Below are 20,678 nucleotides of genomic sequence, written 5' to 3'. Positions count from 1 at the left end.
TTCTTCTATTTTAAAACCAAAATCAATTAACCATTAGTTTTTTCTTTTTTATTAGTTTATTGTATCGTGGACAATCCCAATTAATGAACTGTATCAATAACAGTAAAAAGGGGCAGCTTTAGCCAACATAGCTAGTATCCTGCTGTAGTTCCCAGCCTGATGACAATAGGCACCCTAAAAAAACAATATATTACAGCACATTAATTAAAAAGAGAGAGTTAAGATGGCTAAGAGACAAGATAAATCAATAAAGATAAAAAAAAAAAAAAAAAAAAGATATCTGAAAAGAAAATCCAATTACCAAGAGATAAACTGACCCAGTAGTTGAGTAGTTTGTTTATTAGTAATCATTAATAGTGTTTTTGCGTAAAATGTCCATACATTTTGCTTGGTTCTGTGATAAGCCACAGAGCAGAGTCACGTTGTGTCACAGAATAGATTTCAGGTTGTCTTTAGCACATTTGAGTGGAGATGTAAAAGTCTAGTTTCCTGTCAGACGACTTGAATTACAATATGCTGAAAGGTAATTATAGGATTTTTGCCCGGTAACAACAAAACACTATCACACACCATCTCATTATGTGCACCTATTTCATAATTAACACGAGTGTCATTCCAGTACATTTGTAAAAGTGAGTGTTTTTGACTTTCCAGCAGCTCAGTGGTTTCAGTTCATTTCAGTTCACCCTCAGAATTAACGCAACACAGCTCTGTAATAAAACACACATTCACACTGGCTTTTGTTTATGTTACTTCATTTTAGCAGCGTAAAAATACTCCGTGGTCTGTGAATCTTTCTGCTGGGAATGCAGTGAAGGTATGCCTCCACCGCAGAAACAACATTACAACTTTAAAATTACACTACAGTATAGGACAGAGTCATTTTTTTAAGGTCACTTGTGCTCTTGTTTGGATGTTTTACTGTGCACCCACTGAAAATCATAAATGAAAGCTCAAACAGGCTGTTGATATTAGTCACCAACGCCTGCAAGTATTTTTCTTAGCGGCCTGGTTTACCTTTGCTATGCTCTATTTTAGTGCAAAAAGGAGACCAAGGGAACATGGCTGCAACCAATATCACAAAATTACAGGAATGTTTAGAGCAGTGGTTCTCAAACTTTTTACAGTGGCGTACCCCCTGAAATATACTTTTTTAGCCAAGTACCCCCAATATTTACTTCAGCATTTTTTGATAGAAAAAATTAAGCAAAATCTGTACCTGTGCCAAAGGTGTCTGTTTTTACTTTCAAAACTTTTATTTAACTGTAATATAGAAAAAAAAAAAAATAAAATAATTTATAAGTAAATTTTATGTGCAAAATATATACTGAAAAGTGCCCTCTTTCACTGATAAGAAAAATAAATTAATCAGTCATTAATTAATAAATAAACTGATCTTGAATAATAGAAAACAGAAATGCTCTTAAAATGTTACCAAAGCTTAAACAAGATGATTGAGAATAAAACTAGGAGTGTCATTTTTATTACATGAATGTATTTATTCTGATTTATATTTCAGCATTATTTATCATTTTTACCTCACCCCCCCGAAGGGGAGGCAAGGGGGTATAGTTTTTGTTTTGTTTTGTTTTGTTTTGTTTGTTTGTTTGTTTGTTTACACTTTAGCAGCAAAACTACTGGTTGAATTCATACCAAATTGGATTTATAGATTGCTAGTGACCCAGAATACATGTGATCACATTTTGGGAAAAGCAGGTCAAAGTTCACGTTTTTTTATGAATTAAAAAAAAAATGTTTAAATTCCCATTGACTTATAACGGCCGAAATTTGTCTATGCTGTCTGTCTATGCTGACATCAGCACACACATAGACATGATGACATCAGCTGGATCGATGCCACCATAAGCTACAACATGTGCGAGGGGCGGGGTTTGCTGTGCTTGGAACTATTTGTTTATTTTGTATTCAGTACATGATGACTTATTAAATGTACTTTTCCCCCCAAAAATGTCAAGTACCCCCTGGGCTTCTTTCAAGTCTATCCCTGGGGGTGCGCATACCCCCATTAGAGAAAAACTGGTTTAGAGGACATACAGAAACAAAAACAATCCATAGTAAATGTTATGCTGAAGTCTATCCCGCAATGGAGGACACCATATGTATTAAAAACACAAGCATTTATCGCCTCATGTCAAACTGTCATTGAACATGAACAGCACTGAAAGCATTATCATTTTCAAGTTTCAAGATTCAAGATTCCTTTTATTGTCATTGTTAGGGCTGTGTATTGGCAAGAATCTGGCAGTACGATACAAATCACAATACTAGGATCACGATACGATATATCGCGATATATCACAATACTGTTAACAGGGCAATGTTTTTTGTTTTGTTTCTTTTTTTAAAAAGATTATTTCCTGGAAAAATTTAGAGTGCGGCATTTGGATAAATAAAGTTTTAACATGCAGCTTTACCAGAATGAAAAAACACACAAATAAATAAATAAATAATGTTTTACAGACATTACAGTTTAAGATTCTTCTTAAATGTTCGTATTCTATTGCGAACAGACTCCATAGTGTTCAGTCTCTGAATCATCCAACATCTGAACATTATTTTTTTGCATTCCCAATAAAAAAACAAACATTTGTCTCTTTCAGACAGTAAAATGTGCTTTTAGGATGCTTGAATTATCCATTATTTAACAAAACAGTGTTATCAGTTTAAAAAAAAAAAAAATTACATTTATGACCTGCAAAATCACAATACTACTTTTGTAGTAAACAAACAACAGAAAAAAGTACTCATGTGACTATAGAAATAGCTTAAAAAACAAAACTGAACCTCCACCATATCTGCATTTGAATAAATACCTAAAAATATCGATACAGTACTTTTTAATATCGATACAGTATCTTGAAGTGAAATATCGCGATATATTGCGATACAGATATTTTCTTACACCCCTGGTCATTGTATACACAGAGCATACACAACAAAATTCTGATGCGCATGTAAAAGATGGAACTTCTCAAGTAAAAAAAGGAAAATATACAATGCAAAAATATAAAAATTAAAAATTAAATAGTAAAGAGCAGTAAAAACAATATAAAAAAGACACACTCCGCCGCTCTCCATTTTGTCAAGTCTCACATTCATACATAGTTAAAGTGCAGAGGACCGTTAGAGGTAAATACAGCAGTTTCAGATTTTCCATATTGCACATTGTTGATTATGGTTATTGCACATTGCTGTTTTCCATTATTGTATATTGTTAGTTGTTACAGATTGCCGATTGTGATATTGATTATTGCTGACATGGTTGATTATGATTATTGCACATTGTTGATTATTGCATGTGTTTACTTATCGCACAGTTTAGCGTAATGATTGCAGTACAAAAATTCATGACACTATAAGCTTGTCTCTGGTCTGTGATGTAAATCATGTATAAGAGGAACCTATTTCCATTTAATGACTCATCCAGAGTCATCCAGATTAAAGATACCAGAAAATCCAGCCAAGAGCATTGACGATAACCTCCCATCCTTTTCACATGAAGAACAGATTTATAGGATGATGTAAACTTCAGTTCCAGACATGCGTGCATGCATGTTGCTATGGAAACACATCTCTTAATTTCTTGCTTTTCTCTCGTCTACGTCTGTCTGTCTTTGGACACAATAGCCAAACAAAAAAAAAAGTACAATGCCGGAGAAAATGGCAGTCAGTCAGCGGAGGGAGAAGAGCTTTTTACATTTAAGTGCAGTGTTTGATTGTACCAGCGCTCCCATTGTTCCCAGTTGCCAAAGAGAAAACAGCCAGAAGGAGGATAGTACTAGGCTATTTGACCTCACTTTTCACTGCTTACATAATCCCTGTTCTGGAGGGAGAAAACTGCCAGATCCCTCTTATATATATACACACACACACACACACACACACAGAGACACACAGACACACAACCAATAGTCAAAGGCACCTGAATTTTCAACACAACTTTCCTCCACTGATGCCTTTCCTTCTTACCATTAAGTTGTCTCTCACACACAAACAAAGCCAGTCCTGCAGAATAAAACACTTAAAAGCATCCAAACAGAACATGTACACATCACGATTCATACTGTACATCTATACGCATACCGCCGTTACCACAAGCCACCGCTAAGCACCGCACATGTGAGCGTCTGCCAATACAAATAAGCACACATAGGGTAAAAAAAACACACATATGCACACACAGACACACACTCACACATGCAGCCAGGAGTGGATGTTTGGACACAGACGTCACAGTGGAAAGCTGATCACAGTTGTACAGCAGCCATGAACACTGTGGATCAGACCGTGTCCTAAAATAACCTGAAACATTCTTATCTAAACCTCAAAAATGTATACGTATCATCGGCATATACACTTATATCTCCTGAAACCCCTCATCATCAGGTGGTTAAAGTTTGCTAAATATGACATGTAAAGTTGTTGCTTGCGTTCCCACAAAAAAGGGTTTTTTTTAACCTTCTTAAAAGTTCCACAAAGTAGTAGTAGTAGTAGTAATTTATTCATCCATTTAACAGAACACAGTATATATGTACGTACAGTTTGGATTTCTATATTAAACATGGGCGAAAAGGCGTAGGCTGAAGCAACAGCTTATTTATGCCTACCCTATTTACAAAAAAGAAAGTTGCAGAAACAAAACAGTCATTATATTATTAGAATGATGTAATGTGAAGACTACTTTTTAATTTTCTTATAATTTATTTCTTCAAAAGCTCTTATCAAATAATACAGTCTGTTTATGTAGTGGTTTGTACCTAATTTGAACTCCAGCTCCAGAAACGTCCAATTAAAACATTTTAAAGAGCAATTTTTGGTTATGTTTACACAGCAAAAATCCTTTAGGACCAAATGAACTACCTCGGAAAGTTCAATCAGTCCTACAGGGAAAGTGGAAAACCAGAGGAAAAGAATGAGCCCAGAAGAAGAGAGGGATGATTTTACAAAGATCCATAAACACTGCTGGTGATGAATTGAAGTGGATAGCTGTGAAAATGAACAGCAGGTCGATGAAGAGAAAGACCTGTATTCACTGCCATGTTTCCAAATTCTCTTCAGATGTGTGTGTCTGTGCAAGTGTGTATACACTGATCTCTCTTCTCTACTCCAGCCAAGACTCTGTTTCCTGCCAAGTCTAAAGTGGGTGGTGGGAGCATTTCAACATCTCTCCATTACAGAGAAAGATGAGGAGGAGGAGGAGGAGGGTGGAAGAGGAGGCGGATGAAGGCGGCATTTTTGCAACAAGACAGGAAAGAACTGAAATGTATTAAAAAAACTCAAGCGCACACTGTCTGACACCTGGAGAAGCCACAGTGTGTTTCCATGAATTTCTTCCCCCAGGAGAACCGTTCCACTTCTTCAAGCACATCAGCCTCATATGTTATTACAACAAACACACGCATTACGTCGCATCCTGCAGGAGGAGTCATCAGAGTTTTAACATAGAAGTAGAACTGTCAAAAATGCTTTACCATAAATTTTACATGATTTCTTAAAGGAGTTATATGCTGAGTTGATATTACAAACTGTCTACACCGGGAGGAGGTTGCACACTGGAATGCGTTTAGGATTACCAAAACCATCAACGAATCAGTGCCATGTATCCACAAAGCTCATTGTGCTCGTTATTCGCACACATCTGTGTCATCATTTTTCTCCTTCAAACTAAACCTAGACTGCTCAGTTTGACAGTAGATCAAAATAACACTGTCTTATAATCTCTACATGCTGCATCAGCTGATAGTTTACATTATAGCTCTGTTAGCTTAGCTCTATTTTTACTCAGAAAACAGCCACAGTAAAACCGCAAATCGCCTCTGTTTTCTGTCCATTTTGTGTAGCCAGTAGCTGCACTGAAGATCTGTTTGGAATCGTCCAAACAAGGTCAGAACTCTCACAATTTCATCTGAACTGAAAATCAACAAATGACCAACTTAATATTAACTTTATACCTTCATAAGCCTCATAATTAAACTCACCACGTAGAAGAAACACTGCCATTTTGTTTCAAACTCCATTCTTTTCATTTATATCTGTGTCCAGTGGTGAAAACAACAGCAGTGCTTCTAGGATTTATCATGGAGCAGTGTTTCCTGTGGAATTGATCTATTGGTGTGGCAAGGGAAGGTGGGGGGGTTTGATCATGGGGTTGTGTTTGCGCGCAGTTGATTGTGTGTATGTGTGTGTGTGTGTGGGGGGGGGGGGGGGGCGTGGGTGGTGGCTGGGCGGGTTCTGTCCTTCTTATAATACAGGCAAAGCGGTCCGCGCTGCACGTGTCCTACAGAAGTGAAAGTGAAGCTTAAGGCTCATTTACCTTTTCCCCAGCCCCTGAAGCTTTGCAAACTTTCATTTGAGGGGGCAGGATGTTTGTCCTGGCCTATTATATATGATACATATGTATAATATACATATGTATAATAAGACTGATGCAACGGTGATGATTTTTTGTATGACATGTATGGTATGGCGGGCAAGGATTTTGCTGTGGCGCTGTGCCACGGCAGAAATGCTGTGGAGTCACTTTATTTGACTCTAAATGTTGTTTCTTAGTGCTTCTCATTCCATCTGATCATATTCTGATGCCCTGGTCAAAGGCTGTGTGGCATTAGTTTTCTTCACCATGAGAGGCCAGCAGTGTGACTCACTACTCCCTCTAGTGGTCACATAAATACACCGGCCCACTGGTGTGAATAAATTCAACTCATATCTCTACAATCCAATATTTTGGTATCTTTTGCAGAACTTCAGAGCTCTTTATGAAACATTGAAATGACAAGTTTAGGTCATTTTTTAAATATGTGAAAGCAGAAATACTACAAAGAGCCTATTTAAAGTTGCTTTGAGTGATTATGCACAATGATCGAAGGAGTAACAGGTTTTAATAGTTTGTTTCATTACATACAGATGCTTCTGGTTTCTCACAATTCACAATGATAACACTCAACTATCATGAACAAGATTATTTTTATACCATGTATTATCAAAATATGCATCATAAGATGCTCGATCTCTCTCCGTTATCAATAAAACACACACGTGATCTAAAAACATTATGGTGGATTTCAGGATTGCTCTGCATGATAAGATGAAAAAAACAAAAAAAACAGGCTGTGATCATTGTGGACAATAACGCAAATTGACTTTAAGTCACCTAGTGTGTCACCTAATATCGTAAGGCTTAGGTGGACTGTCCAAGCCAAATTAATGTGGTGATAATTAGAAAAATAAATGACAGATGGTTGTAGTTTGTCCCAGTGGACATATTTGGCAAGTTTCATCTATAAGCTTCTTGGTATCTTTAGTATGTGCTCGTGTTTCCAAATAATTTGTGCACAGAAATGGTACTAAAAATGGTCCAAAACATAGCATTTATGCATTTTAAACCATTGTTGGCAGGGATGCTCCACTTGTAAAGTCCTCGGCCAATTCTGGTACCAGTTTTTATTTGGCAGAAAGCCAATGCTGATACTGGTTTTCTTTCTTTATGTTGCTTTTCCTGTTATTTATGCCCCCCTTAACAAAGAACTCTTCATTATGAATATAAAATGTGTTACTATTTTTAAGTCTGTCAGCCAGTGATCACATTATCTTGGAAAGAACACATACCAACATAGAAATTCATGAAAAAAGATCTTTGATATAACACAGATCAATATCTATGACTGTTGTCAGTGCAAAGACATTGATACTGATACTGGCAGATCAGCAAACATCAGCTAATATATCAGTGCATCCCTATTTATCAGTACAAAGGCAAGAAAAAAAATTCTATGCTAGGGAGGGACATTTTTATTAGCCTACTTAGCTGAATTATTAAGACAATTCAAATCAATCAACACATGCCCTCCAACAATAATAAAAAAAAAAATACCAACCAAAGAGTGGGTGAATCACAAGTTTACCTTTTCATGCGTTAAAACACTTTAAACACTTTTTCACCACTAATGCATAAACAGTCCCATAAACATTAGTTCCACATCTCTAAGAAGAAAATATATCCTCCCCCTCACCCCAAATAAAACTTAGCCAACTCCATAAAAAAAGAAGACAATTTTGCTTGCCTTTCCCTTTTTGGACTAGTCACCTAATGATTATTCAAGCATATTTCTATTCTATACCCAAGTTTGTGCTTAAGTCTTACACAAACTTGATGAACATACCAAAAAAAAACAGTGGAAAACTGAAAATGAATACACAGACTTTAGTCAAATAACATCAAATGCCCACAATGTGAATGTGAAATGTATTTTGAATTCAAACATACAATCTTGAAGGGGAATAAAAAAGTACAAAGCTTAAAAGAGGCTTTTTTTTTATTTTTTTTACTGTTTTAAACAGAATAATATCTGCTTAAGGTCTCTATATGCCTTTAAATTGCAGCCCTTTGTGATTAGATAATTGCACAAGTGCACACTGCGATTCAATTAATTGTGCTGCTCTAGTGGCAAATATACTTTAATTACATCATATTTACCAATTCACATGTCTGCCCCATTATTACTTCGGTTTAATATTGAAATAAGGCGCCATTTACCCGTCTGAAATGCTTTGCCTTGACCAGTGGCCAGTGACATCTCACCCTCATATCCATAGTAACAATAGGGACAGAAATGAGGGGGTTAACCCTTAACCTAATGTGTGTGTGCTGGGGGATGGGATTGATGGGATTCCACACATACACCCATGGGAATAGCAGTCAAGCTCCAAAGCTTGTTTAGGCTTTACCACCCATTATACATCCACCCCCCCCAAACTAAACAACACTCACACACACACACACACACACACACACACACACAAACCCAGTCAGTATCTTATTATACCATCTCTAAGGCTCGAAGGTCCCCTTAACTGCCACCCTGCCTCCATCCATCCATCAGTCCATCATATGACCTATATCTCCATATGTGTATGAGCCGTATGATGGCGATGTCAAGGATGACAGTGATGCGAAATGACATCATCCAAATTCAAGGCAATGCAAGTCATTACAGTTACTGTTATATAATGAAATACACAGATATAGGAGGAGGTCAGATGATAGACACAGTTTACATTGAATGGAAAAGATTGATCCACTTCTGCAAAAGGGCAAAGGGTTATATATTATTTTACGCACATGATGACAGAATTATCTCTTCTGACTGAACAAAATATCTCCTGTAAGCTACTATTACAACTACTGATGTTATAAAATTTCCATTTTTACTACAGTTTGACATCCCCGGGTCTTTATATCAACATAGAAGCAGAAGTATCACCTTTCATTGCAGACTGAACTTGCTTCAGCTATATTCATTCCCTGTTTTATCTTAGATAATGCACTAGTTGTGTACACGCTCTTTTTAATGGGTTTACTCTTATTCTCTTCCACTCGCTATTGACATGTAAAATTAAAAACGTTCTTTTTGAGGCTTTTCACGTCAAGAATGAAATGAGAAAACAGCATGAAAATGGCTTTAACTACGACGACTTCTACTTTTACCCACTGAATATTGGCTGTGGGCAGCAAACCATTCAGAAATCCAATTATGCCTTATGGCTACAAGAAAAAAGAAAAAAAAGGCTTAGAAATGGTAGGAAAAAACACAAAAGCATAGAAGAAATGAGCACGCGTATCCTTGCATACACGTGCACAAATGCATGATTCCCAGGACATCCCGGGAGACGCACAGCATAGATGTCTTACTTCTAACTACCCCTTAAATAGCAGCGAACGTACAATATGTGTGTATGTGGGGGGGCTTCATTATATGGTAACGCTGAAATTAATTAAATTCCCTTCCCATGAACATCAGAGAAAAAGCCAAGGCAAGATGAGAAAGAATGAGTTAAGAGCGACAGAGAATAAGATGTGTTTTTTCATCTGTGCAGTTACTAGGCAGACACAGATCTTATATACACACACTATACATAAAGCGAGAAATCTGTCTAGAGAGATATTCACACACAGCAGATGAGCTGTATTTGTGTGTCTGTCTGCGTGTGTGTGTGTGTATGTCGGGCTTTCGTTCAGTATTTATGAAGTGCAGGGGTAATGTGGAGGTAATGACTGAAGGAGTGTTGTTGCTGCCCAGAGACGGGCAGTTTATAAAACGAATGAATATGAATAAATGTGTACATGCGTGTTTGTATGAGAGTGTGTGTTTGTTGATGTCTACGTGAGGAGGGGGAGAAGAAGAAGCGCTGGAAAAAAGTTGCTTTTCTCACACTGTTATGGTAAACGGGTGGGAGATATTCAGCTTAACTATGAATGGGGCTGCATATGAGAAAGTCTGCATGTCAAAGAGTGTGCAATCATATTTCTGTGAGTTTAAATTCAGGGTTTGACTTGATGTTTTGATTTAAGGAGATTGAGGCGGTGTACTGGCAAGGAATCAGATGATACAATACAATTATGAAACAGGATAAAACAGGGTGATCTCATGATCTTAGACTGTGTTCCATCTTAATTTGTCATCTGATCTACTTTTCAGAGGGATTGTACAGACTCTGACCATAAACTAATAAATAACAGCACTGTCCAAACTTTTCTACTCAGCTAACATTTGTTTTAAGCGGTCTGTTTGTCAGTGTAATTATGGTATTTGACATAGATCATTGCACTAGCCCACGGATATGTAGAGTAAGTGTCCAGTAAAGTGTTCCATTTCTCTTCACATTAACTTGTAGAGTTTATGTAACATGTTGTTTTGCTGCTGAAGAAATAGTGATGAAAAGTTACTGTCAGTCCTTCGGTTATGGTTCTGGCCTCTGAACTCCGACATGCAATGAATCTGACTTACACAGACGCTTTAGAATTACACTTGTGAGAAAAATCTTCTGACTCATTATAAAAACTCCTGCTAGACAAATTGGGCCACCACAGTTTAACACTGCAGCTGTAGGAACAGGAAATGTGTTTCTTTCATCTAGAGACTGTCAATATTCTAACAATTTCAGTCAAACACGATGTAAAAATGCACAAGTTCTAGTCAGATACAACAACACAAACCCATCACACACAGATTACACATCCAGAAACCAGAGAAAAGTGGAGGAAAACTTCAGGAAAAAAAATATAGTTTGGTTGTAAATTGCCCAAATTTTGGTGAAAATAACTGTGATTAAGATTGTGCATTGCGATTCTACCTCAAAAGATGATCACATGACCTCTTGGCCCAGTCCTAATACAGGGGTTATCAATCAACATTTTGCAAAATGTTGTAACATAGTGCTAAGTACTTTAAACAGCTTAATAGTAGGGCTGTCAAATTTAACTTGCTAACGCAGATTAATCCATCATCATGATTAATCTGATTAAAAATTTTAACGCAATTAACCCATCAGTAGCGGAGAATACTCTGAATGTCTCTGGCAATGCATTTTGGGTTAGTGTCATGCATGCACAAATGGGCAGTTGATCTGGTAGTGACAGGCAGCAGAACCAACCCATTAAGATGAAAGACACTAAACAGCATGTTGGACCTCTGGACGGAAATATGAGGACAAAAAAAAAAAGAAAAGAAAACTTGTTTTAAGTTGTTTTGTTGAAACTATTGAAGGTGATTTTTGATTGAGTGATTTATTCCGAATATGCAATGAAATTTAACCTATATGTGAACAAGCAAAACATGCATAATAATACAAATATCAACAATCATAACAATCTCAGACAGAAGAACAGCACAATGGTTCCATTTACATGAAAAGGGGTGGGAAGGTGTTTAAGAAATACGTTAAGTGCATATACTTTTCCCTCTTTTCTTGAGTCTGTTTGCTCATACAAAATGAAACACGATTAATATTGATTAAAAATGAATGATATTTAACAGTGATTAATCAAAATTAATCCACAGCAACCCTGTGATTAATCTGATTAAAAATTTTAATCATTTGACAGCGCTACTTATTATATTATCAAACATTTTTGTTGTAAAGCATACATAATATCCACCCATCCATCCATCCATTTTCTGAACCACTTAGCCCTTGTGTGGGTCATGGGGTGCTGGAACCTATCTCAGCTACCAACGGCTGACATATACAGATGAAAAACCATTCACTCTCACTCAGGAGAACCCACACAGACATGGGAGAGCGTGTAAACTCCACACTGTGAGGCAACAGCGATAACCACCATGCTGCCCCTGTATTCTACATACTATTATAAATGCAAAATTATGCCTCAGTTTTATGTATAAAAGCAGAACAATGTTATTGAAAACACAAATAAGACTAAACAATAATGGCCAAATCCTTTCAAATTCCTTCAGTCTGTCACCAAGGACATGTCAGAGCCCCTCCAAGTAGCAGGTATCAGTCAGATTTGTTATCCGGGATTTAAGGGTTGGCACTGCTCCTTTTTTTCCAGAATGAGTCCATTGGATACCATAGGACAGGAGATAATGTGAAATCACACAATATAACCATATAAATGGATCTGGATTTTTGCAAAGAGACAATGCAAGCAATATATTTTATATCTGCCACTGCTTGGGCACATAACTCACATTTTGGTGATACTTCTGGGAAGATTTTGACCTTCAAGCCATTCTGCCTGTGCTAAATTTTAGAAAACTGTCATAAAGACACCACCATCTGAATTTTAATTTCACACAGTCCCAACATCAAAGCACTACTTTTTGTACAATATGAGGCAAAGTAATTAACATTTGCCTATACGAGCAAATAAAGCAATAGGAAAACAAATAACAACAAGCCATGTTTCTGAAATTGGATGCAGAATCATAAGCTATAATACTGTGACATTAAAGCAGTGTTTTTCAACCTTGGGGTCGGGACCCTACGTGGGGTCGCCTGGAATTCAAATGGGGTCGCCTGAAATTTCTAGTAATTGATAAAAATACAAATAAAAATTTCCTAATAATAAATATACAGGGTGGGGAAGCAAAATTTACAATGAACATTTAGTTGTTTTTTCTCAGCAGGCACTACGTCAATTGTTTTGAAACCAAACATATATTGATGTCATAATCATACCTAACACTATTATCCATACCTTTTCAGAAACTTTTGCCCATATGAGTAATCAGGAAAGCAAACGTCAAAGAGTGTGTGATTTGCTGAATGCACTCGTCACACCAAAGGAGATTTCAAAAATAGCTGGAGTGTCCATAAAGACTGTTTATAATGGAAAGAAGAGAATGACTATGAGCAAAACTATTACGAGAAAGTCTGGAAGATACTATTAAAGAAGAATGGGAGAAGTTGTCACCCGAATATTTGAGGAACACTTGCGCAAGTTTCAGGAAGCATGTGAAGGCAGTTATTGAGAAAGAAGGAGGACACATAGAATAAAAACATTTTCTATTATGTCAATTTTCTTGTGGCAAATAAATAATCATGACTTTCAATAAACTAACTGGTCATACACTGTCTTTCAATCCCTGCCTCAAAATATTGTAAATTTTGCTTCCTCACCCTGTATGGTGACTTGACAGAGACAATCCCAGTACATAAAAGACATGACAAACTATGAAGCTGAAACTGAAGCACTGTGGTACTGTTTATCTTTCAAATGTTCATTGTGGTTGGTTTCAGATGCTGCAGCTCTTTAATAATTCATAGTTTGAGTTATTGTTTGTTCAGTATTAATTGTCAGCCTTGTAAATCCATGCTGGACTGACTGTACATATTCTGACCAAGGAAAATAAAATTCTCACTTTGTGCAGTAATCTACACCTGGCTTTTCTGCCTCCATCCATAATAATATACATTACCTAGACCAAATCTCATCTAAAATTAACGTTTATTGCAACATAGTATAGCAAACTATTACATGATCAAAAACAAATTCATTTTAGCAAAAAAAAAAAAAAAAACTGTCTGGGGTCACTAGAAATTTGTGATGTTAAAATGGGATCAGGAGCCAAAATAGGTTGGGAACCACTGTGTTAAAGTATACTGTTATTTTCTTACTACATTACATTCTTCATATTGTCGAAAATGTGTGCACATCCCTACAATTTAACACAAAAGACACAGGTTTAAAGGATCATTACAGAGGTTGGTAACATGCTATTTCCTTTTTAGAATCCTAAACCAAATCCCTTCAATCACACAGACAAACACACACACACATATATGTGGTAATGACAGGGCAGAGCAGTGTATCTGAGATGAAAGCAGTGGGTGTCAGCGCTTCTTTAAGTTGTCATGGCGACCTAAGGCGTCACCGCAGCAGCACCAGGTAAACACAGGTAAGGAAGAAGATCAAGGCCTGGGATTAGTGACAAAATACTTCAATGGGTAGTGGACAGTTTGAGCCTGAAAAGCACATTTTAACAGCGACGTTGATCCTGCTTCTAACATACAGAGGGAGCATGTGTTCAGAATGTGGGAAGTGAGGAGACTAGCTTTTAATCTATTTTTGATTATTTTCGTTGTGAAAGCTATGCATTGAAGGGGGGAAAACACCCGATATGACTTGTGGCGCTGCTTGTTTAGCTGAACTAAAGCATCTGGATTTGTCTCAATGTTGTCTGGAGGTAGTTACGCTCTAAGTACAGGACATTTACCTCAATACATCACCCTCAAATGAGTCTGACAGTGCAGTGTGCGGTGGAAAAATGAAACAATCAAGGTGTAAATTCCTTCCAAGAATGCGTTTCTCCGTCCTGTATGTGTTTATTCAAATCCAAACCAGCAGGAACGGCATATGGCATGAAGTCTGAGCAAGTAAATTAGGCAGGTGTTGTTTTTGAACTAGATTTTATGTAAGCACAGAAATGATTGAACACCCTGGAGTATATGAACATCCAATAAGTTGGGAGTCATTCTATTTTTCATTTATGTCAACAAAAACTACAGATAAAGAAAAAAAAAAAAAAAACATACAGCAAATTATTTCAGAAAACATAGAAAACTACAGAAAATATAAAGTAATAATGGTATTTACGCCTTGTCATCTGACTTAAGTGACCTCTGGACTCTGTATAAACAGCATGGTCACATTTAATCCATTTCCATTATGTAGATAACACTGTTACACTGGTTAAAAAAAAAAAAAAAAAGCAGCAGATCCTGTTTGCATACTGAATGTGCCTTCACGGTGCTGTCTGTGAACAGGCTAACAAGCGGTGAGTCATCTCTACAACAGCTGATGTACAACACGACAACTGAGGGACTAGTTAGAGGATTGCCAATGTCATCGACTGCTCAACAAATCTTGTTCGGGGTGAGGGAGAGAAGTTGGAAACTTATAACAAAAGCCCCATACTACCAATAAAGAGTGACCAGGACCTTGAATGCATCACTCAGCCACTGATTCAGCAAAGTAAAGACAAGCTTAACCCTTAGGGGTCCACGGTCACGGCCCCATGACTGAATCACATGATATTTTCAAAACGTAGTGTCAGGAGTCAGTTACGTAGACCACTGGGGACAATTGCATTCAAAAGTGGAGACTTGAAACACTCTCACTTTTTATTTGATGTTGATAGAGCAAATATAACCGGAGATATAACGTTTAGAAACCGGAGCAAACAAACGTGAGTAAAAGTATGAAAATGAGGTGGGGCGGGCGTTATATTTCTGACCATATCTTCGTCATTTTTGTCCTTTTTCAAAAAGGAAAAAACTGGCCGAATCTGCGGATTCTAATCCACACACTGGATTAGCATTATAGGTAAGGGTGAGAATGACCCCCACCTGAACCGGATGCGGAAATCGGGAGGACGGGGTGGTTAGAAAACCGGAGAAAACACCTATGTAATGGTTTTATGTCAAATATTTGAGTATAGTTTTAATTTATTACAATTTTAATGTGATATACCTAATATTTGGAACCAACATTCACTTTTAAAGTCTTTGACAAGGTTCATTAAGCATCTTTATGTTATTTATGCAGTAAATCATATACATTTTTCAAATCGGATTTCATATTTTTTGTGTGTTTTTTGGTCTTTCACGTTGATATAGTAGGCTAAACTGAAACCATAATAGGCAGATAAGATAGATGAAGTTATGCTGAAAAAAAAGATAACAAACACGGGTATAGTAAACATTTCTTTATATAGTGTATAAAGCCAAATCAAAAGTACTCAAAAACGGCCAAAATAGGCTCAGAGTGGACCTCTAAGGGTTAATAGGTATGATTGAATACTCTTATCAAAAACTAAGGCCATTTTGTCTTATTATTCTGGACAGGTACATATTTAACATGTCTAATTCAATGAGCTACTTCCACACGTCGACAAAAGAAAATATGAGCCTTGAGAAAGTCTTAGCGGTCAAGTCGGTACTAGGAGACCAAACAGCACAGAGGGAAAGCCAGTCTTTCTGCTGACTCAGCATCTCTGCCTCTTCATCTATTTCCATAGCAACACATTCATTCTCCTCCACAACCTTTATTACCTTACGTAGACCGTTCTGTTTGACCCATTTGACTGCCCTCAACATGGTGTAACATTAATGTGTCTCTCAAAAGTAGATTTAACTCCCTTTACAGGACCTCAGATTTGTTAGCGTGCAGAGTGGGGGATGCGCATTCAATTGCATGTGCACACACACACACACACAAAGACAGACAGACACACACACACACACAAACATGCACACTGTTAGAAGAGATTAATTCACACTTTCATCACCAGGCCTGGGTCCCATGGGAGCCTGGAGGAGACTTGGGCAAAGTGACTGCGGGGGTTTGCAGAGGGTAATGGGTTAGGTGTGTACGTGTAAGTGTGTGCTCACTGGCAATAAAGGCAACGTCCACAGTGGAGTGCTCTCTCTGTGGGGCCTTAAAACAAACAAAGACAGGCCGCGACAAGGGACTCGGTATATTTTTGCGAATACTCAGTCCCTGATTCGTTTTCTGTGTATATGTTTTTGTGCATTTGTTGTGTGAATGCATGCAATCACAAGTGCATTCCTCTTCAATTCTCTTCACACAACTTCACCTTTAACATTTCACATATTTAACCATGAACATAGGTTTTATTTAAAAGTCAAGAGGGTGGATTTTTCCTGCATTTTATTTACCACTTTATACCATCACTTCGTGGTAGAAATGTCTTTGCTGATGTTAAGGACAACACATATTCTGGTACCAGTTAATGGTGTTTTTTTAGAATAAAATCCCTCTGCTGCTTTTGTGTTTTTGTCTACATTTTCATACTTAACCATACAATAAATGCAAAAAAAAATGACTTGATGTTTAGCAACATATCGTTAAGTTATATTATCAGAGTCAGGTGTATTCTCATTGTTTGAAAAGCAAGTTTAAAAACAATGAAATGCTGTTTTGTAATTTCAATAAAAGGCAGCAGGGTAAAAAAAAATTAAAGCATTAACAACAGTAAGTTAACTTTAAAAGTCTTATATAACCATGTCTCTTTTATGGAACCTTTATAACATCATGCATCTCTTGGGCTTTTTATGTTTTCTATAGGTACCAGGCATCAAAACTGCCCTGTAGGGACGGGTACACTTTATTGAGTGAATTGAAATAGAGTGTTAAGTGTTAGTGGAAATGTCACTGAGGATTTGGATTTCTGTTCATCGCCATGAATGAGCGACTGCTTGCTGCTGCTGCACTTCATCACATCGAAGTGCTCTGCTGCTTCAATCAATGCTAGCCTGGCTGATAAGTCTCGCTGTATTGCAGGGGCGGGTACAACCTGATGCCAGAGACGTTGTTAGCATGATTATTCATTGCATTCCTCTTATTGGAAACATCACAAAAGTCTTAAGAAAAACAACGACACTACAAGCAAACATGAACACACTTGCCCACAACTGTGCTTGTACACTCCCACTTTGACAAATCCCTTTTCATTTATCAGTAACCTCAAAACACAAGCTCACCATAGACAAATATACTATATCCATCTTAACAGGTTATGACTTGTGGTATTTAGTCTGGAAGAATTGTCTTCCTTTGGAGAAAAACAAGATAAGCTGTCTATAAAGTGATAAGCAAAGCATGTTTTCAGCTCCCATTAATCATATTTCTCTTTATCATTCAAGAGAAACTCCTCGTCCACTCTGTTTATCTCTGGAGTAGGTACTGCACGGGACAGATCTACCTGAGTGGAATTGATAAGTGCAGTCCTGGAGCTTCAACAATGTATAAATGTGAAAATATAAATCAGGAAAACAAAAAATTTCTCGACTATAAGAGTTAGAAGTTTTTAGATTCTCGTAGGAGGCAAAATGACTTTTCCTCTGCAGCGCACTACTAATTATATATCTTCTGTCTCATTTGCACATCACAGTCACATTCTTTAACACATCTCACATTACAGCCATAAGACAACACATTGCACTGCATAACAAGTGAAGATCCCCAGTTCTCTCCTGCTGAGGCTGACTTATGAAAATTCACACTGCTGCAGCATGTGGGCAACTGGGCTTTAACAGGACTGTGGTGACACCGACAACACACACACAGGTCACCTTTCAAGTCTCCTACATCCTTCTTGTAGTCTCTCTGACTCACTTGGATAGGAGAGGCAATGAATAAACTGACACAAATAGATAACAGTCAATGCACTGCAACAAATATGACAAAACCACCTGAAGTCCACTTCTAATGGCATCTGGGGGAGTTGTGTTGCTCTTTCTCTGTTGCGGAACTTGGACTGTGCTACCAAGTTGTTGCTTTTATACCAATCTATGGTGCAATCACTACTCTTTGCGTGTGCATTTTGAGCACAGACATTTGCATGTATATAACCATACAGCAGCTTGATGCAGGCGGCATGCTGAACACATTTCCCCACACCAGAGCATGCACAATAAAACATTGTAATTGTTTTCAAAGTGTTTTCTCCCCTTCCATTCACCAAATGTTGCCTCTTTACTGTGTTGCCATGAACTAACCAAGTTGTCATTCTTGGGAAATCAGAGCTGTTTTGTGAAATGGAAAAAGAGGATGGAAGACACTCTTTAAAAGATGTCTTTTTGAATATAAGGGGTCCTACACTGAAGCGTTTGAAGATAGTCTCTGACTCACTTGGATCTGTATCTCATAATAGGAGATGCAATGAATAAACTGACACAAATAGATAACAGTCAATGCACTGCAACAAATATGACAAAACCACCTGAAGTCCACTTCTAATGGCATCTGGGGGAGTTGTGTTGCTCTTTCTCTGTTGCAGAACTTGGACTGTGTTACCAAGTTGTTGCTTTTATACCAATCTATGGTGCATTTTGTGCATAGACATTTGTATGTATATAACCATACAGCAGGTTGATGCAGGCGGCATGCTGAACACATTTCCCCACACCAGAGCTGCACAATAAAACATTCTCTGTAAGTGTTTTCAAAGTGTCTTCTCCCCTTGTTGCCTCTTTACTGTGTTGCCATGTACTAACCAAGTTGTCATTCTTGGGAAATAAGAGCTGTTTTGTGAAATGGAAGAGGATGGAAGAAACTCTTTAAAAGAAGTCTTTTTGAATATAAGGAGTCCTACATTGAAATGTTTGAAGATAGTCTCTGACTCACTTGGACCTGTATCTCATAGTAGGAGATGCAATGAATAAACTGACACAAATAGATAACAGTCAGTGCACTGCAAAAAATATGACAAAACAACCTGAAGTCCACTTCTAATGGCATCTGGAGGAGTTGTGTTGCTCTTTCTCTGTTGCACTCTTTAAAAGGTGTCTTTTTGAATGTAAGTGGTCCTACACTGAAACGTTTGTAGATAGTTTAGGTGTTTTAATGCACCGTGGAACTAACCTTAACGGGGGAGCTCCTGGTGGCTACGGGCAGCTCTCTGATCGCACTGCCCGGGGGAGAAGCGGATATCCCGGCTGCGTACCCCTGGAGTGAGCCCCCGGGCAGGGACTGCCTGCCGCCGGCTCCCACTCCCCCTCCTCCGTTGCCTCTCTGGGGCCGCTGTTTAATACCGTCCAGGAGGCGAACCAGGAGGATGTTCGCCGGGAGGTCGTCCACCCCGCAGTCCACCAGGATGCGGCACTCCGGGCAGCGGAGCTCATTCCGGGAGCTGACTATGTTCTCCAGGCAGCGGCGGCAGAAGGTGTGCTGGCACGGCAGCACCTTGGCCGTGGTGTCCAGGCGCTCCAGGCACACCGAGCACTCCAGCAGATCCAGCAGCGACGAAGACTCGTCCATGTCGGCGGAGAGGGTGAGCATCTGGGCTTCACTGTCCGGGACGTGGCGGGGACTGGTTTGTGTTCCGTGGAAATGAACCGGGGGCACAGAACATTCTGGGAGGCGGACAGGACGGACGGACGCAGCCGACGCTCCACGGCGGAGTCCCCGTGCGCCAAAACACTTTCCGCGTGTCTGGTGACTGTTTGTCTGCGTGTCCGTGGCTGTCTCCGGTCCCCCTCGGCGTCTCTCTCTCTCTCTCTCTCTCTCTCTCTCTCTCTCTCTCTCTCTCTCTCTCTCTCTCTCTCCTCCTCTCTCCAGCAGCTGTGCAGAAAGCGGTGAGGTCACGCTCTCATCATCATCATTCGCGCGCCGATCACAATTGCGGCGCGCGCACGAACTGGAGACAGATTGATCCGGACTGAAAGAGAGAGAGAGAGGGACCTAGACCCAGACCAGGACCTGGACCTGGACCAGGGACAGTAAGCTCCACTGTACTGCTGTTGCCAGTCAGGTTATCTCCTCACACCTTCACCAGCACTGAATGGAAAAAAAAAGGCGAAAATAAGACGCGCGCGTGTGTCTCGTGCGT

At 38.6% G+C, this 20,678-nt stretch overlaps 1 protein-coding gene across 1 annotated transcript in view; it reads right to left on the bottom strand.

Annotated features, from left to right (window-relative positions):
- Positions 1–20,327, bottom strand: part of LOC115412945 (E3 ubiquitin-protein ligase SH3RF3-like) — a 237,235-nt gene extending 216,908 nt beyond the window's left edge. Inside the window, 1 exon segment of the mRNA XM_030125629.1 lies at positions 19,712–20,327. Coding sequence (XP_029981489.1) covers positions 19,712–20,128 — 417 coding nt within the window. The 5' untranslated portion in view covers positions 20,129–20,327.
- Positions 20,328–20,678: the final 351 nt, after the last annotated feature.

The sequence above is a fragment of the Sphaeramia orbicularis genome, chromosome 21 (genome assembly GCF_902148855.1).
Source record: "Sphaeramia orbicularis chromosome 21, fSphaOr1.1, whole genome shotgun sequence".
Taxonomy (NCBI): domain Eukaryota; kingdom Metazoa; phylum Chordata; class Actinopteri; order Kurtiformes; family Apogonidae; genus Sphaeramia; species Sphaeramia orbicularis.
This window is presented reverse-complemented; position numbering and strand designations above follow the sequence as displayed.